Source organism: Halichoerus grypus, chromosome 1, assembly GCF_964656455.1.
Source record: "Halichoerus grypus chromosome 1, mHalGry1.hap1.1, whole genome shotgun sequence".
Classification (NCBI taxonomy): Eukaryota; Metazoa; Chordata; class Mammalia; order Carnivora; family Phocidae; genus Halichoerus; species Halichoerus grypus.
In genome coordinates, this window is record NC_135712.1 from 166,225,554 (window position 1) to 166,251,732 (window position 26,179).

Below are 26,179 nucleotides of genomic sequence, written 5' to 3' on the forward strand. Positions count from 1 at the left end.
ATAATTTTTTTCTTCATCCATGTTGTTGTGTGTAGTATTCCACCATATGAAAATTTGTTTATCCATTTACTAGTTGATGGACATTTGTTTCTAGTTTGGGGCTATTACAAACAAAGCTGCTATAAACATTCGTGCACAAGATTTTGTATAGACATATGCTTTCATTTCTCTTGAGTAAATACCTAGGAGTAGAATGGCTGTGTTGTATGTCAGGTGTATGTCTAACTTTTTAAGGAACTGCTAAACTGTTTCAAAAGTGGATGCACAATTTTACATTTCCATCAGCAGCATGTGAGAGTTCCAGGTGTTCCATGTTCTCACCAATATGGTAAGGTAAGTCTTCATCATTTAGCCATACTGTAATTTTAACTTGGAATTCCTTAATAACTAATATTATTGAATATCTTTGCATGTATTTATTTGCCACCTGTATATCTCCTTGATGAGGCATCTGATCAAATCTTTTATCAGGCACTGTTTTTAAGGACTGGGGATACAATAATGATTGGTTTCAGCTCCCATGAAGCTCATGGTCTAGAAAGGAAGATAGATGAACAAGTAACTGCAATAAAATGTGGTTAAGTCTTATCATAAGAGGATACTAGAGTATTAGGAGAAAACTGGGAGTTAGAGAGGCAGAAAGGAGGAGGCTTACCTGCCCTAGGGGTCAGAGAAGATGCCCCTGAGGAACTAAAGTTTAAATCCAGATGTCAGAGATGAGTTAGAAAAGACTGGTGAAGTCAGAATGGCTAAAATTAACAAGTCAGGAAACGACAGATGTTGGCAGGGATGTGGAGAAAGGGGAACCCTCCTACACTGTTGGTGGGAATGCAAGCTGGTGCAACCACTCTGGAAAACAGTATGGAGGTTCCTCAAAAAGTTGAAAATAGAGCTACCATATGATCCAGCAATTGCACTACTGAGTATTTACCCCAAAGATACAAATGTAGGGATCCGAAGGGGTACGTGCACCCCGATGTTTATAGCAGCAATGTCCACAATAGCCAAACTGTGGAAAGAGCCAAGATGTCCATCGACAGATGAATGGATAAAGAAGATGTGGTATATATATATATATATATATATATATATATACACAATGGAATATTATGCAGCCATCAAAAGGAATGAGATCTTGCCATTTGCAATGACGTGGCTGGAACTGGAGGGTGTTATGCTGAGCGAAATAAGTCAATCAGGGAAAGACATGTATCATATGACCGCACTGATATGAGGAATTCTTAATCTCAGGAAACAAACTGAGGGTTGCTGGAGTGGGGGGTGGGGTGGGAGCGATGGGGTGGCTGGGTGATAGACACTGGGGAGGGTATGTGCTATGGTGAGTGCTGTGAATTGTGCAAGACTGTTGAATCTCAGATCTGTACCTCTGAAACAAATAATGCAATATATGTTAAGAAAAAAAAAGAAGAAGATAGCAGGAGGGGAAGAATGAAGGGGAAATCGGAGGGGGAGACGAACCATGAGAGACGATGGACTCTGAAAAACAAACTGAGGGTTCTAGAAGGATGGGTTAGCCTGGTAATGGGTATTAAAGAGGGCACGTACTGCATGGAGCACTGGGTGTTATGCACAAACAATGAATCATGGAACACTACATCAAAAACTAATGATGTAATGTATGGTGATTAACATAACAATAAAAAAATTTAAAAAAGAAAAGAAAAGACTGGTGATCAAGGAGGGTGGGGATCCAGGTAGAAGAATGACTATGTGTGAAGTCTTCCAGGTGAAAGCAGTATAGGGTACTGAAAGTAATTCAGTATAGCTGGAGGGCATAATGTAAGATGAGTGGAAGAGCAGGAGCCAGATAATAAAAGGCCTTAGAAGCTAGGGAAAAGACTGAACTCAAGAAAAATCTAAGGACAACCAGAACCAAAGTTGGGACAGGATAAGATTGGGTTTGCAATGGGAAGACCACTGACTACTATGTGAAGAAGGGACTGAGGGAGGTAACTGGAGGCAGAGACCAACTGTGAAACTAATCTCGTCCAGGTGAGATGATGGGAGTCTCCAAGCAGTGCAGCAGGAAAGCAACAGATGGCTACTTAGATGTTATTTAAAAGATAAAATTAACAGGATTTGGGGATCTGATGTGGGAGAGAGAAAAGGTAGTGGGTAGAGAAAGGGACAAAGAACAACTGCTGGTTTCTGGCTCAGACACTGGTGGTACCATTTACGTAGCCCGGCAAAGCTGAAGGAGCTGTGGTGAGGGTGATACATTCCATTTTGGATGGGATGTGTCTGAGGTGTCAATGACACATCTAAGGAAGTGTTGAGTAGGCAGTTGGATATAAATGCCTGTAACTCAGAACATAAATTTCAGCACAAATTTAAGCTTGGGTGAGACTGCCCAGAAAACCTGCATAAGAGAGGAGCCAGAGCCCAGCCTTGAAGAACAAAAGCATTTAAAGGACACATCTCCCTCATTTCTACTTTCACCCATGCCACGCCTTCCCGACCCTTCCTCTACCTCCCAAAATGCCATCTATCCTTCAGGGCCCTATGAAATCCCATTGCTTCCATAAAGTATCTCAAAATACCCCAGCTCAAAATGTATTCAGCTCTTTAACATATAATCTGAAATTTATCTACAAGTTGTTCAGTTAACAACATTTTTAAAAGATTTTATTTTTAAGTAATCTCTACACCTAGTGTGGGCTCCAACTCACAACCCTGAGATCAAGAGCCAGTCAGGTGCCCCAGTAACAATTTCTTAAGTAACAGTCTCTCCAGTGTTATTATGGACAGGCTGCCACGGAAACCCGGCTAAGAATCAGATGGCCCGATCTGTTACAGGTTAGCCAATATCAAGTCACCTAATTTTCAAACAAGTTAAAATCATTGCCATGTAAGACATAGAGGGTACAAGATCAAACAAAATGATGCAGACAAGAACACTTAAAAAGAACAAGTACCATATTTACATAAGACTTTCGGAGCCTTTTCCTTCTTTTCTTTACCTCAATGCCTTGGTGACTGCCAAATAAAAGTAAGTGCATACTTGATTATTTCTACCTACCACATCTGCCACTTACTCACCAAGCAAAAAGCCCATGAAAAATCTGCAGTAGCCTCTGATAGCATGAAGACATTATGTGGTACTCCTGAACTTTCATTCTTGGGCCATCAACTATACAGTGGTTCTCAGCAACTAAGCACTAAAAAGGAAAAATGCTTTTAGGACAGTTGTTTCGGCAATTGCCCTCACTTTTCCTTCAATATTTCTCAGCCAAAAATGAAATCTCTTATTCACTTAGTAATTTCTAAATTTCTTTTTTTTTTTTTAAAGATTTATTTACCCATTTGAGAAAGAGAGAGCACACGTACGCATGAGAGTTGGGGGAGGGCAGAGGGACAGAATCTTCAAGCAGATTCCCTACCGAGAGCAGAGCCCTATGCAGGCCAATCCCAGGACCCATGAGATCATGACCTGAGCCGAAACCAAGAGTCAGACACTCAACCAACTAAGCCACCTAGGCATCCCAGTAATTTCTAAATTTCTATATGATAAGATAGGCTGCTGACCTGAAAATAGTTGTGAATGTTCTCCAGATGGTTACACATTGGAGCTAGCAGTTGAACAATACTATGAGCAATTTCTTGGGCAGATCTCTGATGGAGATGTGAGAATCCAATATTCCGGCTTCCTTTACTCTATAATAAATTCAGAGTTACTGGGGGAAGAAACCACTGGATAGCTTCTCTGAAACAGAATTTGTTAAGGAGTTTAGTCAGACCTGGGTCACAAGGCAGGAGTTGACAGAAGAAATTGGTTGCTTGCCTAAAACTCTATTCTGACAGAGGGATCTTGCCCCGTCTTCAAATTACCAAGAGACTGGCTTTTATAGAGTACAAAGTGTTTGACTGAGAAGTATAGACCCATAATTACTAATGAGATAAAGCGCACACAAAAATAGAAATCATTTAGGCTGACAAAAACATCGAGCAAATAGTGAGTACAAAAAAAAAATCAAACAACTGGATATATTAATGTTTAAATGTTTACACCTAAAACTTTCACGTTCTGTTGTTAGCATCATTCCACTGCTTCACCAGATGCTACATGCACATTTGTACATTATATATGCATATGAGGTTCTGGCCTTCTCTAGATAGCCAACTACTACTACACTGAGGCTTGGGCACGGGCTCAGTTTGGAAGGCTTTTAAAAGCAAAACCCAAATAAAGAACAGGACTCAGGAATGCTCAGGGCATTTAGAAATATACATCCTGTTTGGGGTGGCTTTTTTTATTTCTGTTTCAGAGTTCCTTTCTAAAGCAAGGTGAATGGGCTCTAGAAATGAGGCTGCCACCATGCTACCACCCAGTGACCCAAACATAATGCCAGAGAAAGTGATAACTTATTCATTAAGATCTCCTGGTTTCCAAATTCATTAAGGCCAGGGCTTATGCTTCTGCCTATACTAACCTTGAGGAAGGGGATTCTCCTGGCAACAGAGGGTGTCAGCATATTCTCCAGTTTCTGGGAGAGATCTTCCAGCAAGAAAAGCAGCTCAGGGGGCTGAAGTTGCACAATTTCCGTAGCCTGTCACAAGGAGGAAAGAAAGGATAATTCCAAGCATGTCCTCGCTATCTTTTTGAAGGAGCACATTTCAGGTTTACTCTTCCCAGTGGGTGAAGAATCTGACCATTCCCAAAAAAGGGGGAAATTTCCCCACCTCATATAAATGGCTGTTGTGCTCTGTCAACAAATCAAAAAGTCAAGCGCTCCCAAAGTAAAACGAATTTCAAATTATTAAAATAGGAATCCAAGTGAGTATAGTTTTAGAAAACATACTTTCCTTTCTTTTTTTTTTTTTAAAGATTTTGTTTATTTGTCAGAGAGAGAGAGAAAGAGCACAAGCAAGGGGAGGGGCAGAGGGAGAAGCAGGCTGAGCAAGGACCCTGGGACCATGACCCGAGCCGAAGGCAGATGCTTAACGCTTAAGCGACTGAGCCAGCCAGGCATCCCAAGACATACTTTTTCTCTAGAAGTAAATGTCTCTGTGTATCCTTCCAGTTGTGGACTTGAGGTGCACTTCCTAAGTACCCTAGGATAAAAAAGGACTAATTCAAGGGAATTTTGCTTTTCTCTGTTCATTAAATAATCCTTTCATATTTTCTTTCCCTTAATGTTTTGCTACTATTAACTCCATGCTGGGTCCCTAAAAAGGTATAACACTACCAGAAGCAGAATGAGCCAAATGCAATCTCATTTCAAACTGTTTACACAATAAACATTTATGGAGAATCTCCAAGCTGATGTAGAAAGATTGGGGTAGGGTGGGAGGGTAGATACTATCTTTACTGTGAAGGAGCTTACATTCTTATAAAAAAATCTATAGTAAATTCCATGATATTTCTCTTTTTAATTTTTACTTTTTTATTTTATTTATTTATTTTAAAATAAGCTCTAGGCCCAAAGTGGGGCGTGAACTCAGGACCAGGAGATCCAGAGTTGCATGCTCTAATGACTGAGCCATCCAGCGCCCCTCTCTCTTTTTTTTTAACCTGAAGAAACTACTCTGGTGAAATCCCTTATCAAAAGTTACCTCTTCTGTGAAAATGTGCTCTACTTCCAATTTCATTATAAATACCATTCTCTCCTCAGAGTTTCACTGGTACTTGGTTCAGACCTTCGATATAGCACATACTGCTAGTTATGTCTGCTTCCTTTATTAGATTATGAGCTATTTGAAGGCTAGCATCATGCTGTATGCACTAGTGTACTGCCAACGTCTAGATTAGTGTAACACATAAAAAAGGCCTGGATAAACATCTGATGGATGCTAAACAAACATCATGAAACAGCGAAAACAGCATTAACCTCTATAAACCAGAACAGCGCTGCTCTACAAGAGTAATCTAGGGCGTCTGGGTGGCTCAGTTGGTTAAGCGACTGCCTTCGGCTCAGGTCATGATCCTGGAGTCCCTGGATCGAGTCCCACATCAGGCTCCCTGCTCGGCAGGGAGTCTGCTTCTCCCTCTGACCCTCCCCGCTCTCATGTGCTCTCTCTCATTCTCTCTCTCTCAAATAAATAAATAAAATCTTTAAAAAAAAAAAAAGAGTAATCTAAATAGTTATTAGTAGGAAACTAAAATAAGGATCATATCATTAGCATGATCTTTCATAATGTCTAATACATTGTAAAAAAATATTTATTTAAACATCAAGATGATGATGGGGGCACCTGGGTGGCTCAGTCAGTAGACCATGCGACTTTTTTTTTTTTTAAGATTTTATTTATTTATTTGAAAGAGAGAGACAGAGCATGACTGGGAGAGGGAAAAGTAGACGCTCCGCTGAGCGGGGAGCCCCAATATGGGGCTCAATCCCAGGACCCCGGGATCATGACCTGAGCTGAAGTCACATGCTTAACCAACTGAGCAACCCAGGCGTCCCAAGCATATGACTCTTGATCTTAAGGTCATGAGTTCAAGCCCCATGTTGGGCCTAGAGCTTACTTTAATAATAAATAAATGAATAAATAAATAGGTTGTTTACCTTAAAAAAAAAAGGTGATGAGGATGATTATTTATCATTACTTTCACTATATATAAAAGCTCTGGAAGCCAGAGTCCACCTTCTCTCAATGCCATGGTGTTCTTTTTACAAGAATAGAGCTGAGAAATTTTTTTTTCAAAGACTTATTTATTTGAGAACAAGAGCAAGAGAGAGAGAGAGAGAGACAGAGCGTGCAAGCACGAGTAGGAGGGGCGGAGAAAGGGAGAGCGAATCCCAAGCAGACTCTGTGCTGAGCCAGACTTGGGGCTGGACTTCATGACTCTGAGATTGCAACCCAAGCTGAAACCAAGAGTCAGATGCTTAACCAACTGCGCCACCCAGGCACCCTGGGCTGAGAAATTTTCTGAAACAAGATTCAATTCTAGGATCTCAGCTCTGTGACTTACTTCAGTGTGCATTTCAGTATCTAAGATGAACTTGGTCACAAGCCCACAACGCATAACAGAGAAGACCTCAATGTCCAGTTCTCGGAAAAAAGCATGGTAATTCTGTAGTGACACTGATGTCTTTTCTTCTTTCCCTTTGAACTCCTGGGGACAAAGCAGCAGCAACCAACAGAATAATAAGGACAATATTAACCTGATTTTTCAGAAAGACCTCAAAGTACAATTATGCATTCATTTTATGCAGAAGTTACTTTTTTTTAGCAAATCACCGCCTTCCTTTCACCAAAGTCCCTAAATATTCCTGAGACAAAAGCACCTAATTTAAAATTGAGATATGGGTCACATATCAAGACCCTTGGTTGGTTTCCACTTAAGTATGAACTACTAGACAAACCAAGGTGTTATGGCATGGTAGAGAAAACAATGAGCTGTGGCACAAAATAGGTCTGGCTTCAAACCCTTGCTCAAGCCTTATTAACTGTGTGACCTTGGGCAAGTCACTTACCCTTTCTGGGTCTTAGTTTCCTTACCTATTAAATGTAAATATTACTACCAATCTTGGGTTTTTAGGCGATTACAGGAGCTATACATAATACACAATAAATAGTAGCCAAAAAACAGAAATACTTGGGATTCATGTGATTTAGGCAATTTCACAAACATATAACCTATTCTGTGATTGGTAGACTTACAGGAAAAAGGAACTACTGTTTACTGATGATCAGAAACTGTCCTAAGCATTTCATGCTATCTCACTTCATTGAGAAGTTGATAATCTGGGATCAGAGGGGGAAAGAGGCTAAAAGCAGTACATCTAAAACTAGGTCCTGAAACAAAATTTGTTAATGCTACAAGAGAGAATTCAAAGTACTGCTGGGGTATAAAAAAGAGAGTGACACATTCAAGAAAATGACTAGAAAAAACAGTGTGTGCTAGTGATAAGGACTTAGAGTCTAACCCTAACTCTGCTACTGTGAGAATCGCCCCAAAGCCGAGGAGAGTTCGTTTGCCTCTCTTTTCTCTAATTTTTCTCTCTGTAAAATGCAGAGTATGATGCTGATCCCCTGTTAATCTTACTGGGCTGTCACACAACCTTCATGGAAACCCATCATTCCAGTACCTTTTCCAGCTTGCTTCTATTAGATGGTGTAGGGTCACATTCTGAACTATCCTCCTTTGAAAGTGTGTCAGGCGAGGATGTTTTGCTGCCATCTGCTTTCTGTTTCCTTCCTCCTTTTGTTTCAAAAACAGAAAAGTGACTCAAGTAATCAATAATCATGTTTGTTAAATATCACTGCCTTCAGAAAACAACCTGCTGAAGACTACCGAGGGGTAGAGGAGGTAATTTTATAACCCTACATTATAATTCATTTTATAACCTTGCCAAAGAAAGAGTTCAATGACATCATCTCTCCAGTTACTGATGCCTTGGTGCATGACTTTTTTTTTTTTTTTTTTAATTTTTATTTATTTTTTGACAGAGAAAGAGAGACAGCGAGAGAGGGAACACAAGCAGGGGGAGTGGGAGAGGGAGAAGCAGGCTTCCCTGCTGAGCAAGGAGCCCGATGCGGGGCTCGATCCCAGGACCCTGGGATCATGACCTGAGCTGATCATGACCAGACGCTAAATGGCTGAACCACCCAGGCGCCCCAGTCTCTCTTTTTTTTTTTTAAGGATTTTTAAATTTATTTATTTGACAGAGAGAGAATGAGAGAGAGAGCACATGAGAGGGGGGAGGGTCAGAGGGAGAAGCAGACTCCCTGCCGAGCAGGGAGCCCAATGCGGGACTCGATTCTGGGACTCCAGGATCATGACCTGAGCCGAAGGCAGTCGCTTAACCAACTGAGCCACCCAGGCGCCCTGCATATGACCTCTTATATTATATCAGTGTTGCTCCTATGGAGACACAGAAGAAGAGAACATACCTATCTTTCCTTGTTTTCTGATTTTTGCTGAAATAGCAGCAGTAGTAGGAGGTGTTACATCTAAAGTTTCCAAGTCAAAGTTTGCAAGGGGAGGAACATAGTCTGGGGTGACTGGAAAAGAGAGGAGACAGAAGCTCAATATATACCAACCACATATCACTGTTAGAATGCATCACCTGATTGGCTAAAAATTAATTTTCAGAACTACCAAGTATGGCTGAATGCCTGTAAGATACATTCAAGTTACCTGACATGAACTGTTTTGGCATAGCAAAATGATCAGAGATGACTTACAGGAATATCATATTAAATGACTATGACCAATTAAGATAAAATCATTCTAAATAATGATATAAAAAAATATCCAAGCAGGTAAGGACTAAAAATAAACTAACCCTTATTTCAAATCTAAAGATATTAATATTTGGTCACATAGTAGTTTGTTTTATACACAATTACTTAGATGAGGGCCTGAGGGAGGCTCTATGTTTTCCCCAGAGAATCTACCTAGCACTTTAAAACAAGTTTATTTAATAGTCAGAAGGTATTAAGAGACCTGTCAGCTTTACTCCTGGTTCATAACTATATTCAGGAAAGCAAAGGACACTGAAAGTTTGACTTCTAAAGAAGAAAAGTTACTTTACAAAAGCCCAACCAATGCTTTCCATTTTTTATTTTCTTAAGCAGCAAGATTTCTTGAAGGTAACAATGGGAGGAAAATGGATGTTTTTTTGTTTTGTTTTTTTTGTTGAGGAAACATTTTCTTATCCCAGATGAGTAGGGGATGGCTATCAGTGAGATTGGCTTAAAAGTAAAGTTCTTTATCTCCTCCCTGCCATCCTGGCAAAGGTACCATAATAAGACACTCCTTACCTGCCAAGTACTTTTCCAGGATCCTCTGAAGCTCCACAACATGCTTTAACCGGGTGAGCACCTTCCCCTTCATCTCAGGTGACGTTTGCTGGCAGAAGGCATTTACAACCTGGAAAAGTACAAATTATATTCTCAGACTTCAAATGGTTCCAATTTCAACGCCATTCAGTGGCAGGATCTGTGAGTTTAGTCTGTAATGTAAAGGTGTTCTCAGCAAGGTGCTATAGAGGAAGAAAAAAAGCCCTGGGCCAATACAGGAGATCTGACTTTTAATCCTAGTTCTACTGATTTCTAGTTAAGTAACAAGTAGAATAGCACAGTGACTAGAGAGCACACACTTTGATGAAACAAGTCCTATTCTGCTACTTAACTAGCTGTGTGACCCTGGCCAAGTCATTATTAGCCTTTCTGAGTTTCTACTTCTTCAACTATAAAATGAGACAACTATAAAATGAGAATGCAGTTGTTATATGGATTAAATACTGTAAATAAAGAAAGAAGCCCAGCATTTTGCACAATGTAAGTGCTTGATTATATTTACTGATTTTGTGCTGTTTCTCCCACTGAATGGTATAAAACAAGGACAATACCTGTCCTGCCTACATCAGAATATAATTGTGAAGATAAGAAGAGATAATTTAAGCGAACATTCTCAGAAATAATATGCATGAGAAAGGAAGTGAGATATAAATGTAAGATGTTACTGTCATTTTCATCACATATCATTATTGTGCATTTCATTAAGCACAATATATTCCAAAGGAAGGGGAAAACCATCACTCACTTGATCTCATTAAATTGAAACATTAAGTGAATATCTATGCAAGGCTGAACTGTATCTTCACAGTGGAGAAGGTGAGTTTATTCCAGGCAAAAGGAAGAATACAACAAAAAGGCTTGAAGTAGTAAAGCATGAACAACATTTAAGTGAAGTCTAAGTATTTTGATTTGGCTACATCAAAAGGTCATATAATTGGGAAGAAGTGGGACATAACAGCTGGAGAAGCTCACAGCGGTTAGTGCTTAGTGGAGACTTTTTAGAGAGTCCCAGGAGTACCAGGAAATAGTTTCCTTTCAACAAGAACTACAGACAACAGGTGAAATGTCCTAGTAACTCTGCTTACCTCTCGGAACCAGTTAAGAGTAAGAAATATGAGTGAACACATGAACGAATGCTCTTTAACAGACATGGACTCCAGCCTCTCTCCAGGATCCAAATCAGTGAGGAATATAGGACAATCTGAAAGAGAAGAACAAACATTTCTAACTCCCTTTATTTCAAGTCAACAGAACCTGGATGCTACCCCTAGAGCTATCTGCCTCTTCTACTTACTTTCCCCTTTAACTTGTATTTGAAGGTCAAGCTTTGATTGTCTCAAAATTACCACCATATCACGTAAGTAATCATTACATATAATTAAGAAGTCTTTGCAAAACTAGATATGAGGACCAGAAAGCAACAAGGAACTATGATGATGACTGATTTGTCAACATGATAGAAATCTGTATGTTATTATTTTGTCTTTGGAATTCCATTACTACTGCTATTCTACTCTGTGAAGTTAGAAAATTCCTTCCCACACACACAATATACTGTTTTTTTCCTTCCCTAACATTATCAAAGAATGGTTACAAAGAAGAAAGAATCTGATAACTTCATCCTATACCTAATAAACCATCAATCTCCTCCAAGTTTCCATTATGTTGTTTCTCCACACAAAGTCTCAGTAACCGGAAATAGGGAGCCAGGCACAACGGAGACACCAATCTGGGAAGGAAAAATCCATTTCTAAACAATACTTTATAGGCACATTAGTCCATGTTTATAGGGAACCCAACCTTACAATTAAAGAGTTTCACCCAAAATAAATGTCTACTTTTAAGAATACATGACAAGGAACTTAATGGATGCTCAGCAAATAAAATGAACTAACCTGGAGGAAGGCAGAGGCTGTGTAGAGTGAATATCCATGAGTTAAGAGAAGCAGAAATAAGATGGAAGGAGGGAAGGAGAGTGGCAGAGGCAGACAAGTATGTTCATGGGAGGGAGAAAGGAACAGAAATGAAAACAGCCTCACAGAATACTTGTTGGATGTCCTTAGGCAATGCAAACCCCAACCACAGGGTCCAAGAAAAAACAAGGAATCTGACCCATTCTAGCTAACCCCTCCAAACACCACCTGTCTTAGGAGAAAACCACCCCCCTCTTGAAAAGATTTTATTTATTTACTTGAGAGAGAGAATGAGCTGGGGGAGGGACAGAGGGAGAGGGAGATGCAGGCTCCCCATCAAGCAGGGAGCCAGATAGGGGGCTCGATCCCAGGACCCTGGGATCATGACCTGAGTCAAAGGCAGATGCTTAACTGACTAAGGCACCCAGATGCCCCAGAAACCCTTTTCCATCAAGTTCTCAACAAACTGCAAGAAGTGTGGAATACCCCATGAACACTCAAAACAGCAAAAGAAGTTTTAGAAAAGAGAAAAGTATACTGACTTTTGGTCTGATTCCTTTGAAGTCATTCTACCCCCATCTTTTGCAAAGTCCTGAGAGAATAACAGTGGCAGGAGGTTGATGACAATCCCATCGTGACTACTATATTCTTCTAGTCCATAGAGAGCTTTCACAGGAAATGGATAGTCACTGTGGAGAGAACCCAGAATTTGATGCCCCAAGGGTATACACATCTACACGGGAAACCACGAGAACAAACCAACCTTCCCTCTTATGAGAAAGAGAAAGAATAAGTGGAAGCTTATAGGAATTCTGGAACTGGGGTTTTGGGTGTTGGGAGGAAAGAAGCTGTGGGATTGGGCCAGACTTAGCTGAGGTCAAGAGCATTCTGATGTCTGTACCAACTATTGACATAATTTCTTCACCAGTACAATCAAGTTAGTGGGTATACAGTACTTACCCTTCTGCAAAAACACAGAAATCCACCACAAAGGCATCCTGGAAATCATTGAAGATGGTCTGCCCAACCCATTCCTTCGGGAAGCAAGCAAGCAAACAAACAAACAAACAAACAAGGCTGTATAGGTAAGGGTGTACTTGCTGTAGAGCCCTAGACAAACTATTACCCTTTCTAAGCCTTAGTTTCTCATTTCTTTTTTTTTTTTAAGATTTTATTTATTTACTTGAGAGAGAGCAACAGAGTGAGAGAGTGAGCACGAGCAGGGGGAGGGGCAGAGGGGGGAGGGGGGAAGCAGACTTCCCCACTGAGCAGGATCATGACCTGAGCTGAAGGCAGCCGCTTAACCGACTGAGCCCCCAGGCGTCCCCCAGTTTCCTCATTTCTAAGAAGAGAATAACAATATTATGTACCCCATTATTATGAAGTAGAAAACACACAATACATGAAAAATGCTTAACACAGTGCCTGGCACAGAATACATAGTGGCTATCAACATCAACAACATTATCATGATCCTCATCATTACTATTATTGTTATTATATGAAGGAGGCCTCAGAGGTGAGGCCTGGAGTAGGGCAAGTCAGAACAGCCTTCCCAGCTAGAATATGGGAGAGCTCACAGGATGATCTATTTTTGCACTGCAACAGACAGAAGGGCTTGAAGAATAGGAGTAAAAAGCAGTTCTCATGCTTTGCTGCTTTAAGAAAAGATACTGGGACTTACCAGGGCTTTTGGAGCCAGCTGTCCCCCTTGGATAAGATTAGCAAATTCATCATAATAAAGTGCAGAAGCCTGGGGAGACTGCTCACTGCAGGAATGAACCAACTGCAGCAAGGAGGTCACCTGGAGCAGCCAAAGAGAAAGAGTGGTTCAGCCATTGGGCTGCCAACGTTTCCTAAACACCGTTCAATCCATTCAGTAGTAAATTTTTCCTTCCAATTTCACTGCCAAAGCTCTTACTACCACTCACCTGAGGTTTACTTGAGCTTCCTGACAAGCCCATCTCTTTCTAATATCTCTTCTCCAATCCATCAGACACACACAACTGGATTAATTTTGTTTTTTACAAATACTTTCACAAATACTTTTATTTTATTTTATTTTATTTTGAAAGAGAGAGAGAGAAAGAATCTCAAATAGGCTCCATACCCACACGGAGCCTAAAGCGGGGCTTGATCTCATGACCCTGAGATAATGACTTGAGCCAAAATCAAGAATCAGACGCTTAATCAACTGAGCCACCCAGGCTCCCCTGGATTAATTTTTCTAAAGCAAAGCTTTGATTATGTCATGTCTATGCTAAGAAACCCTTAAAGACTATCACTAAGTAAAAAATTAAATTGAAATGTCTTGATTCACATTCAAGGCCCTCCCTTTTCTACCTCTGGACTAGCTTTATCTCCAACTCTCCAATTATAGGCTTACTCTTCCCTATGCTCCAGTCAATCTCCTATTCTACAAACATAGCTCTCTTTTCTTGCTCTCTAGGAACTCACAATTTAATTAAGGAGGTTAGACAAATACAGAAATAAATGTAACTCATGCCAGCCAGGAAAACATTATTCTGAAAAAAAAAGCACTCTTTCTGGTAAACTGACAGTAACCAGAAGCAATTCCTCAGTTATTCATAAACATACCCAACGACATTACAAGAACTCACCTGTGTGTACTGTTCAGTGCTCAAGTCTGTTCTCCCTTGGGTCAGATATGAAGATCTATTTCTAAAAATAAGGAATTTTTGTTTCACTTTTATAAAATTTTGTAAGAACTAGCAATAAGTGTATGAATCCTGCCATCCCTGGGATGTGGGTGGAGATAAAAGTGCACAAAGGCACAGAGGACTATTTACAAAATGTGGATTAGAGCAAACAATGGCTCTAATTTTTTTAAAGGGCACACTAAATTAGTAATAATCATAAGAGCAAGCACTGGTTGGGGTGCCTGGGTGGCTCAGTTGGTTAAGCGACTGCCTTCGGCTCAGGTCATGATCCGGGAGTCCCGGGATCGAGTCCCGCATCGGGCTCCCTGCTCAGCAGGGAGTCTGCTTCTCCCTCTGACCCTCCCCCCTCTCATGTGCTGTCTCTCATTCTCTCTCTCTCAAATAAATAAATAAAATCTTTAAAAAAAAAAAAAAGAGCAAGCACTGGGCATTGTTCTAAGCATTTAATGCTCTCAAGTGGTATAGCTCCAAAGAATGAACTTTTAGCCAGTACATTATGTAGCCTCCATGAATTATTAATGCCAACTCTAAGAATGTCTCCAGAGGTCCCAGGAATTCCTAACAAATTATCTCTAAGGAGCATAAACTCAACTCCAATGTCATTTTGCAATGGCAACATCTTATCAAGACCCAACTCTGATGCTCCTATCACCAGGTGCCTTATTTTCATCAAACATGATGTCCCAGACAATACCACAGCAATGGAGAAATCTGTAATGTCTAGTGCCTGGGAGAGGCACAAATGCAGAAAAACGCATCCCAGGATATTCACGGTTCCCCTTTTGTGGAAACATTTCTATTACTTTATTTATTAGCAATCCTTAGTTTTTAACCATCAGACTGTGATGATTAAGATCACATTCTGTAAAAATTATACGTGGTATATACAGTCAAGAAGGGAAAATGGAAAAGTCGCAACAAACATTTGCTTACTTATTATGGGCTTAATGTGTACCATTATAATGAAGTCTACAGAATGTAACGGTTTATTTGTAAGGTGGCAACTTGATTAACTGACCTTGAGCCACGGAAGTCAGAATTTCCATGCATACCTGTCTGCCGCCATGATGCCAGCCATGGTGACAGCACCAATAATACCAATGAGTTTGTATTTGAATATGGTGCTAGAGAGCTGCTTTCGTATCACCAGGTGCATGTCATCCTGCAAGAAAGACATGATAGCGAAAGTTGAAGATGCTGGAATAGTACAGCAAAAGAGCCTGCAGATATTGAAGCTATCATTTACTAACTGTGGCTTTTGGCAAGTCATTTCATCTCTGAGTCTCAATTTTTTCATCTATAAAATGGGGAAGGTTTTGTAAGGATGAGAGACAAATTAAAAAATGTCCTAGAACAGTGTCAACCAGGGGCGCCTGGGTGGCTCAGTTGGTTAAGCGACTGCCTTCAGCTCAGGTCATGATCCTGGAGTCCCTGGATCGAGTCCCGCATCAGGCTCCCTGCTGAGCAGGGAGACTGCTTCTCCCTCTGACCCTCCTCACTCTCATGCTCTATCTCATTCTCTCTCAAATAAATAAAATCTTTAAAAAAAAAAAAAGAAAAGAACAGTGTCAACCATAAGACAGATGTTCAAAAATAATCGCTATTATTGTTATTGTTGTGATACTTGCTTGATAAGGATATGTGAATTATTGTAATGTTGTTGGCTGCTCGACTAAAATAATGAAATAGAAATACTTAGATAAATTAACCAAGGAGGCAAAAGACATGTTGTACATTAAAACTATAAAACAATGCTGGGGCGCCTGGGTGGCTCAGTCATTAAGCGTCTGCCTTCGGCTCAGGTCATGATCCCAGGGTCCTGGGATCGAGCCCCGCATCGGGCTCCCTGCTCAGCGGGAAGCCTGCTTCTCCCTCTCCCACTCCCTCTGCTTGTGTTCCCTCTCTCACTGTGTCTCTCTGTCAAATAAATAAAATCTTTAAAAAAAAAAAAAAAAAAAACTATAAAACAATGCTGAAAGATATTAAAGAAGATCTAAATAAATGGAAAGATATCCCATGTTCATGAATTGAAAGACTTAATATTGTTAAGATAATGATAATACTCAAAGTGACAGGCACATTCTTTGTAAGCCTTACTAAAATCACAACAGAATATTTTACAGATAGGGAAAAACTCATGCTAAAATTCATATGGAATTTCAAAGGACCCCAAATAGCCAAAACAATCTTGAAAAAAAAAAAAAATGTTCTTTCAAATTTCAATTTTGAAATTATTACAATCTTTCAATTTCAAAATTACTACAAAAGCTACAGTAATTAAAAAGTGTGCCACCTGCATAGGAAGCACATATACACCGATAGAGTCCAGAAATAAACCCTCACATACATAGTCAACTGACTTTCTGCAAAGGTGCTAAGACCATTCAAAGGGGAAAGTACAGTCTTTTCAATAAAAGGTGCTGAAAAAAACCACACACAAAAGGTGCTGAAAAAATTGGATACCCACACATACACGAAATGAAATTGGGCCCTTTAACCATACACAAAAATTAACTCAAAGTGAATCAACAACACAAATTTAAGAGCTAAAACAGTGAGACTCTCAGAAGAAAACAAAGGAAAAAATCTTCATGACTTTGAATTGGGGAAAGGTTTTTCCTAAGTATAACACCAAAAGCACAGGCAACAAAAGAAAAAAAAAAAAGATAAATTGGGGCGTCATCAAAACTCCATCAAAGGACACTATCAAGAGTGAAAAGACAATGCATAGAATGGGAGAAAATATTTGCCAATCATGTCTCTGATAAGGGACAATACCCAGGAAGTATAAAGGATCCCTATATATCAACAACAAAAAACAACTGATATAAAAAATGAACAAAGGACTTGAATAGACAATTTCCCAAATAAGATATTCAAATAACAAATTGGCAAATAGTTAAGATGTTCAACATTATTAATCTTTAGGGAAATGCAAATGCAAACCACAGTGAGATAGCACTTCACACCCAGTAGGATGGTTACAGTTAAGAAATGGAAAATAAGTGTTGGTGAGGATGTAAAACCATGAAGCCCTCAATGTGTACATGGGCACATAAAATGGTGCAGCCACTGCAGAAAATGGTTTGGTGGTTCCTCAAAATGTTAAACACAGAATCAAAAACATGATTCAGCAATTCCACTCCTAGATACAGACCCCAGAGAACTGAAAATAGGGACTCAAACAGATACTTGCACACCAGTGTTCATAGCAGCATGATTCACAATAGCCAAAAAGTGAAAAAAGGCCAGTGTTCATCAATAAATGAATTCACAAACTAAATGTGGTGTATACATACAATGGAATGCTAGTTAGCCATAAAAAGGAATGAAGTTTGATATATCTTACACCATGGATGAACCCTGAACAGATAATGCTAAGTGACATAAACCAAACACAAAAGGATAAATACCGCATGTCTATTTTTAAAATTTAAATTTTATTATTATTTTTTTTTAGAGGGGAAGAGAGAGAGAATCTTAAGCAGGTTCCACGCCCAGCATGGAGCCCAAAACGGGGCTCAATCTCACAACCCTGAGATCATGACCCGAGCTGAAATCAAGAGCTGGACACTTAACTGAGCCACCCAGGGGACCTTCATATGACTATTTAAATGAGGTACCCAGAACAGGCAAATTCAGAGACAGGAAATAGATTAGAGGTAACCAGGGCTGGAGGAAGGAAAATGGGGAGTTACTGCTGAATAGGTAGAGTTTCTGTTTGGGATGACGAAAAGTTCTGGATATAGACAGTGGTGAGAGTTGCACAACATTCTTAATGAACTTAATGCCACTTAAAAATGTTAAAGTAGTAAAATTTGTTATGCATATTTTACAATCATTAAAAAATAAAATAATGATGTAGCTCTATATTATTGATGTGAAGCCATCTCCAAAATATACTGCTAAATGAAAGAAGTAAAATGTAGAACGAAAGGGTCAGGAGTGAGGGGCCCTAGGTGGCTCAGTCGTTAAGTGTCTGCCTTCGGCTCAGGTCAAGATCCCAGGGTCCTGGGATCGAGCCCCAAATCGGGCTCCCTGCTTGGCAGGAAGCCTGCTTCTCCCTCTCCCACTCCCCCTGCTTGTGTTTCCTTTCTCACTGTGTCTCTCTCTGTCAAATAAATAAAATCTTTAAAAAAAAAAAAAAAGGGTAAGGAGTGGTATATAGGTAAATACAAATTTGTAAATGCTCAGAACATCTCAGAAAGCTATAAGGTATAAAGCAGAAAAGTATAAACAAATTTGTAAATGCTCAAGACATCTCAGAAAGCCATAAATGTCTCAGGACAAACTCAGAAAGTGATTGCCTTTAGATAACCAGATGCCCGGAGGACTGAGAAGGGGGAGACTTATTTTTCACCACTTCTTATGCCTTTTGAATTTTGTGCTATGTATGTATATTACCTAGCCTTTTTTTTTTTTTTTCTTTTTTAACTAACAAAACGTGTTAGTTGTTCAAAATCACAGTCCAGTATGGATTACTGCCACGGGGTGGCACTAAAGATACAAAAGAGCTACAAGTTCTGATTGCCATGTAATCTCTTGTTTTAGTCTCTTTGCCTGACTTTCTCAGTGAATGGTGTCCACCAATGAAAGCAAGCCCAGATGAAGTGCACATTAGATGTAGATGTTCCCTAGGAAACAAGGTAATACTCTGTGTACCCACAGCACTCAGTATGGAACCTGAACAGCTTTTCTTACTCAGTTCCATAGTCAGCTGATTACAGACCCATTTCTATCCTAATAGACAAGCTACTTGAGGGTATAAGGTCTAATATACTTACCATCTCAATGCTTGGTACACAACAGACACTTAATGTTTGTGGTAAGAAACGAATGAGTAAGTACTCAGACCATGGCTGTGTACTTGATTTCTATTCGTACACAGGCTAAAGTGATTTTGTTCAGTGAATTTCAGTTAAAGAAGTTTAAAGTTTTAAAGGTTTCTCAACATACTGCCTGTTACCTGGATGTGACTGCTGGCTTCATGCTGTTTGCTAAATGCCAGTATGCTGAGAATATAGAAGAGTTTTCGTATCTGCTGAGGGGACATATTATCCAGATAATCTAAAATGCCCTATGGAAAAAAAAATGCCAACAATAAGTTTAGCCACTAATACTTTTTTCCACCAAATAAAAAAACTAAAATCCTTGTAAGAGGCATCCAGATAGCCATAAAAGCTCAAGTTCTCTCAAGCTGTGCTCAGAGCCCAAAGGGTTAGTCATCCTAACATACCTCCTACTTCTCCCTATTCTTCTTCTCCACCCTTTCCTTCTTAGTGAAAACAGTACTCTGCCAAAAGTTATATCTCTGACCATATTCCTTATCATAACATCCCTTCTCGGCTTCCCCTCCACGAAGTACTTATTCATTCTTTACAGATGTGGAAGCAGTCACGAGGGAAATAGTTACTTTTTAACATTGGGCAAAACCTCAGCTTTCTCATCCCTAATATGGGGATAACATGACCTACAGTTACCTTTCAAAGCCCAGACGTGATTATGTCAACTCTCTATGAAAAGCCTGTAATAGCTCTCTACGGTCTACAAAATAAAGTTGAAACTCCTCAGCATGGTATTTGAGAGCCTTCATAATCTAACACTGTCCTATGTCTTCCGAGCCTCACCTCCCACCACTTCTCACCATATGTCCCATTTGCCAACCATGCTAGTCTACTTGTCGTACCATGGACCTGGATGCCAATTTGCTTCTGTTTAAACTGTCCTCTGCCTAGATGCACATCCTTTATTTTCTCTTATCGAATCATGCCCAAACTTCAAGAATCACTCAAATCTACTCTTTGAAGAAGTACCCAGTTTCCTAGACCAAATTAATTATTCTTGCTCTGGTGCATCTATAGCACTTTATCTTTCTAGAGATTTCTCATGTTGTATTTACAGTGACTTGTTTATGTGTTTTACTATCCCAAAGGCAAGAACTAAGTTTCATATACAGAGCACCCAGAATAGAGTGTGCACATAGGTACAAAGAAGTATTTGCTGAATGCATTAATACATACATAAATGAGTTTTTTCTATTATTTGCCCATTACCTCACCTCCTTCCCACCCCCTCCTACCAATTATAGTGCTCAATATCTAAAATACAAATTAAATTGCTGCTAATTAACAGATGCCAGATATCTCTCAGATACATGCAAGAAAGAAAAATGACTCAATCTATGTCACTGGAGGGAGAGATACCTTCACAAAGACGACATTCAGCTTCATAGCAGATAGGTTTAGAACTACCAACTCTAGGAGGACATCCAACGCAGTATCAACTTCAGCTTCATTCCCACTGCAGATATGGGTCACTAGGGCACCAACCACTTCCTATACGGTAAAGAGTCAATAGGACAGTGTGAATAAAAATATGACATGGCCATCTTAAAAGGATTAATTCTTGAGACCATTCCAATCTCAACTTGGTTAAAATCCCAACCTACCCTATCCCATTGTCTAATTCTATTATCTACTTTACATTGATGTTGGTTTCAGGAGGTTGAGGATTATGCCAACCTAACTACACAACCATCCACTCTTGACTAATTCCTAAAATTTATCAGTGAGCACTATCTAAGCCCTCCTGATTTTGCTCCCTGGCATAGTCTCCTTCTTTTTTCAGTTGGGTTAAATACTACCCTTTAAGCTATGGTTGTACTTAATCTGTTAAAATGTACTAAAAAGATAGAACTCAGGGCACCTGGCTAGCTCAGCTGGAGCATGTGACTCTTGATCTCTCAACTGTGGGTTCGAGCCCCATGTTGGGTGTAGAGATTACTTAAAAATAAAATCTTAAAAAAAAAAAAAAGATGGAACTCAAGAAGCTAAAGGTTTTAAAGGTTTTTACAGGTTAGACTTGTATGTTTCAAGCAAACATGAGCCATGATAATATCTCTAAAACATTAAGATGGTTCCAAAAAATACCTTGTATGCCATTCTCCCTTTCCTTTATACTGCTGCTCCATACTGAATCATATGGTTTTCTCAACTGCAGCAGCTAGCTCATGCCAGCTGAATCTACTGCTCTGCTTTAAAATTTTGTCTTTATTTTTATAAGTTCCATTCAAATGTTTTGACATTGTTACTAGTAAGTATAGCATGTACAAAAAAATACAAAATAAGACCCTCTGTTCTTTGATTTCAGAATCACTTTCCACAAGTACAGCCTTCCCTCTCTGGATATGTGCTATTAAATTTTGTGTCTCATGTTCATGGGAATAGGGTTATGCCCTCAGGCACTTCTCCTTCATTTGTTTTTCTCCACAATTTTTTCTAGAGAACAACTCCAGGATCAACTAACTGCCAGTTGATCATTTGCAGCTAAATTTTAAAACTGCTCTTTCTGTATACTACAAAAATGGCCCAATAACCCCAGCCCTTTCAGCCATGGTTTATTTAAAATAGACTGGATGTGGACCTTCATTTTAAAATCAGAGAATTTTAGAGCTCAAAATGCAGAGTTAGATCCTCCAGTCCAGTCTCCCTCATTTTATTAAGACTAGGACTAGAACTAAGTTTTCCCAACTCCCAGTTCAGAGTTCTTCCTTCAATACCTTCCAACCAACAAGAAATAAACATCATATCACATGCAAGTCACTTGGAATTGCATTTCTTCCTGTTCCCTTCTCTCCAAAATAAATATTTCAACATACCTGCTGACAGTAAGTGTCAAAAAACTTAAATGCATATTTGTATAGGAGACTGCCAAACAAAATGATACTCTGGTCTAGGGAGTGCAACAAACTCTGTGCCAACGACAGAATGGATGGACAAATATCCTTAAGGACCTTGAAGGGGGAAGAGAAGAGAAAAAAAAGAAGCTGTGGGAGGAATTTAGTTATTAAAGAACCAGGACTTGCAAACCCTTATAGGATGTCAGAGTTCTCCTCACCAACTCTCATTTTAACTTAAGGTAACTTAATCTTTGTTTTACTCAAAATTATCTTTCATCATTCTGAGTTTTCGCTCAGGATCAATGGGATTAGATGTAAGGATAAGAAGTGACCTGGAAGCTAAAAGAAGTTAAATTATAAGCCTAATAGCATTATTCCTATTTGCCCAACTTGGGACTAGAATCCAGATTTTTTTTTTTTGAGAGAGAGAGAGAGAGAGAGAGAGAGCAAAGTGGGGGAGGAGTAGAGGGAGAGGGAGAAGCAGACTCCCCACTGAGCAGGGAGCCCAATGCAGGGCTCGATCCTGGAACTTCGGGATTACGACCCGAGCCGAAGGCAGACACTTAACCGACTGAGACACCCAGGCGCCCCTAGAATCCAGATCTTCTAAATCCCAATTTCCTCACTCAATCTGGGTCTGCTCTGCCTTGGTTATGATTTGAAATCAATCTATAAGGTTCAATACTAATTAAATCGATTTCTCCTAAGATCAAAAAGAGAACTGATCATGTCTTAGCAACAAGGCAGAAGATGGACATTAATGGACCCAAAGTAAATAACCAGTTTAAGTCCAGCTTCTTTACTGATGCCATCACAATTAAAAAAAAATCTTAAATTAAGCCCTGAAATGGGTATAATGCTTTGCTGAGGAAAATGCAGTAAAAAATTATATATGGCGTGCCCAAGTGGCACAGTTGGTTAGGTGTCCGACTCTTGGTTTTGGCTCTGGTGGTGATCTCGGGGTCGTGAAATTGAGCCTTGCATTGGGCTCCACACTTAGCACAGAGTCTGCTTGGGTTTCTCTCTCCCTCTTCCTCTGCCCCTGCCCCCCCAAAATAAATAAATCTTTTAAAAAATTATATATGGTTTCTGCCTTCTGGAAAATTATAGCCCAAAACACACATCATTCCCAGAAATAAGCAGAGAAAGGACTGTAAGATGAAATAATAGAAACATTAAATCCATTTCTAAATATAAAATCTTAAGACCAAACTATATATTCTCATTAGTACCTAAGTCAAGCCCCAAACTACTGGTTATCCAGTTTTCTAAGAAGGTATACGCTGTTAATATCCTGAAAATTCACCAGGAAATACCATTCCTAACTTACAAAATTCTAATCAAATGGCTTATTTTTCAACAGAAATAATCACCCAAGAGTCACAGCACTTAACAGCCAAATACGGATGGTTCAAAAGATGCATAATTATGTCTATTAGAATTCCTCTGGTCCTGTTATGCTCAGGGTTTTTAAAAACTGCTTAGAACAGGATACAGAAGGCAAGTTTGTCAAAGCTGCATATCACAAAGAGCTAGATAATTAAAATGAATAATGCAAAGTTAAGATTTGAAAGTCTCAATGCACTTGAACAATGGGCTGAAACTCACATGAATAAATTTATATATGGGAGCTGCAAAGCTTTCCATTTTAAGGTAAAAATCAAGTTATATAAGTATGTAATTAGAAGACCTGAACTAAAACATTTCCTGTAAAAAATAATTCGGGGCATGAGTTTAATCAGTTCAACATAAACCAATTTTGTCACCTTTTTTCTAAAAAGATAAGACACCAATCTTAGGTTGGTTTTATTAACATCATAATGTCTCGATCAAGGTAAATAATAATCCTACTATATTTTGAAATATAGTGAGCTGTCAAAAATCAACATCCAGCAAAGGTTGTATTGTCAAGATTTCCACACTGAGTAGGAAAGGTTAAAAATGACTTCTCTATAACTTTCAGACCAATGTTTCTGATTCTGACACTTACCAAGTAATGAATATAGAATGCACTCTGCAGCAGCTGTTCTTGAAAGCAGCCTGATCGAATCTTATTTCTTAGCACCCTCTCAATGTACTTCTTTGTCTGAGTGTTGGTGCTATAGATGATGAGAAGCATTGCCACGTCAAAAGTCTATTGTCAATAAATATGACAACAAAGAAATAGTTTAATAAATCAGTACATTTATTTCCATGAAATAGCAACTCACAACTTTTTCCCATGAAAACACAGAAGGGGTGATACTTATTTGCTCAACATACTCCCATGAGAGTATCTACTTTTTTTTTTCCCCATAAAACCCACAAATGTTTTTCAGAGAAATAAAGTGCTACAACTATTAACGACTGTTATCTTTTATGGAAACTCTGGAATATAAGCTGAAGTGATATTATTACAGAAATAACTTTGAATATCTTCACATCTATTAAAGAAAAATCACTTGCCAACCTTAGTATATATTTCATTATTAGGAAAACTACTTTCTGAAAAGTTGGGAGAGGTTGCAAATGTCTGTCAATATGAAAAAAATTAAAATCTGATAGTCATTTTCAGATTATACAGCCATTAAAAAGAGTAAGCTAGACTACATTTTTTGACATTCATGACACCATGAAATTAAAAAAAAGCAACCTGCAAGACAATAACACAGTAAGATTTTATTTTTGTAAAAACAATATACAAACATAACTATGTGTAAGTGTAAGAATGCCTGCACTCACATAGACATACAGCTTGTATATGAATAAGAAAAAATCTAGAAGAAGAATTATCCATGCAGAATGGAACAGAGAGTGAAAAGAAATTTATTTTTAACATTTTCAGATTCCTTGTGGGTTTTTTCCTCCACAATTAGCTTGTATTAACTATGTTAAAAAAAAAAGTTAAAAGAAGTCAAGCAGGACAAAAAAAAAAACCACTCAGAACTCATACAACTCAAGAGCAAAACACTAAACAATCCAATTTAAAAGATGGATCAATAATTTTTTTTTTTAGATTTTTATTTATTTATTTGACAGAGAGAGAGCGAGCGAGCGAGCACTAGCACACAAGCAGGGGGAGCAGCAGGCAGAGGGAGGCAGGCTTCCCGCAGAGCAGGGAGCCTGACATGGGACTCGATCCCAGCACCTTGGGATCATGACCTGAGCTGAAGGTAGACGCTTTACCGACTGAGCAACCCAGGTGCCCCACCAAGGATCTTTTTTACATTTTTTTATTTTAGAGAGAACAAGTGCGAATGGGGGGGGGGGGAGGGCAGAGGGAGGGAGAGCCTGACATGGGGCTCGATTTCAAGACCCTGAGATCATGACCTAGGATGAAATCAAGAGTCGGACACTTAACCAACTGAGCTACCCAGGTACCCCTGGGCCAAGGATCTGAATAGACATTTTCTCGAAGACATACTAATGGCCAACAGACACATGAAAAGATGTTCAACGTCACTAATCATCAGAAATGTAAATTACAATGAGATATCACCTCATACCTGTCAGAATGGCTATTGTTAAAAAAGACAAAAAACAACAAGTGTTGCTGAGGATGTAGAGAAAGGGAACCCTTGTGCATTGTTGGTGGAATGTGAATTGGTGCAGCCACTATGGAAAACAGTACGGAGGTTCCTCAAAAAATTAAAAGTAGAAATATCATATGATCCAGAAATTCTTCTGGGTATTTATTCAAAAAAACTAAAAATTAATTTGACAAAATATCTGCATTCCTATGATCCCTACACATTATTTACAATAGTGAAGACATGGAAGCAACCTAAGTGAAAAGAAAATGTGGTAAGTACACAGACACACACAAACACACACACACTGGAATATTATTCAGCCATAAAAAGAATGAAATCTTGCTATTTGTAACAATATGGACAGATCTTGAGGGCATTATACTAAGTGAAATAAGTCGGACAGAAAGACAAATACCTTATGATCTCACTTCTATATGGAATCTAAAAAATAAACAACAAAACAAAACACACAAAAAACTGAATTCATTGACAGAACAGACTGGTAGTTGCCAGAGGTGGGGGGGCTTAGTCGGTAGAGCATGCAACTCTTGATCTTGATTGTAACTTTGAGACCCACATTGGGTGTAGAGATTATTTAAAAATAAAAACTTTAAGAAAAAAAAT

General features: G+C 39.1%; 1 protein-coding gene across 4 annotated transcripts in view; it reads right to left on the reverse strand.

The window, feature by feature from the left end:
- FANCD2 (FA complementation group D2) overlaps positions 1 to 26,179 on the reverse strand; it is a 56,424-nt gene that overhangs the window by 14,436 nt on the left and 15,809 nt on the right. For 3 of the 4 annotated variants that reach the window (XR_013448992.1, XM_036079848.2, XM_036079853.2), the window contains 18 exons: positions 24,034 to 24,177; positions 22,023 to 22,157; positions 20,569 to 20,700; positions 19,332 to 19,442; positions 15,418 to 15,527; positions 14,306 to 14,366; positions 13,369 to 13,488; positions 12,645 to 12,718; positions 12,227 to 12,373; positions 11,400 to 11,500; positions 10,857 to 10,972; positions 9,733 to 9,841; positions 8,860 to 8,970; positions 8,055 to 8,167; positions 6,935 to 7,078; positions 4,452 to 4,568; positions 3,547 to 3,675; positions 3,061 to 3,179 (listed from right to left, as the gene is read on the reverse strand). Coding sequence is in view for 2 of the 4 variants with exons in the window: in XM_036079848.2 (XP_035935741.1) it covers positions 3,061 to 3,179; positions 3,547 to 3,675; positions 4,452 to 4,568; positions 6,935 to 7,078; positions 8,055 to 8,167; positions 8,860 to 8,970; positions 9,733 to 9,841; positions 10,857 to 10,972; positions 11,400 to 11,500; positions 12,227 to 12,373; positions 12,645 to 12,718; positions 13,369 to 13,488; positions 14,306 to 14,366; positions 15,418 to 15,527; positions 19,332 to 19,442; positions 20,569 to 20,700; positions 22,023 to 22,157; positions 24,034 to 24,177 (2,093 nt within the window). In the remaining 2 variants the exon portion in view is untranslated. Of the gene's footprint in view, positions 1 to 3,060; positions 3,180 to 3,546; positions 3,676 to 4,451; positions 4,569 to 6,934; positions 7,079 to 8,054; positions 8,168 to 8,859; positions 8,971 to 9,732; positions 9,842 to 10,856; positions 10,973 to 11,399; positions 11,501 to 12,226; positions 12,374 to 12,644; positions 12,719 to 13,368; positions 13,489 to 14,305; positions 14,367 to 15,417; positions 15,528 to 19,331; positions 19,443 to 20,568; positions 20,701 to 22,022; positions 22,158 to 24,033; positions 24,178 to 26,179 lie in introns of those variants that run through there. The other variant, XR_004913273.2, reaches the window with a different exon arrangement.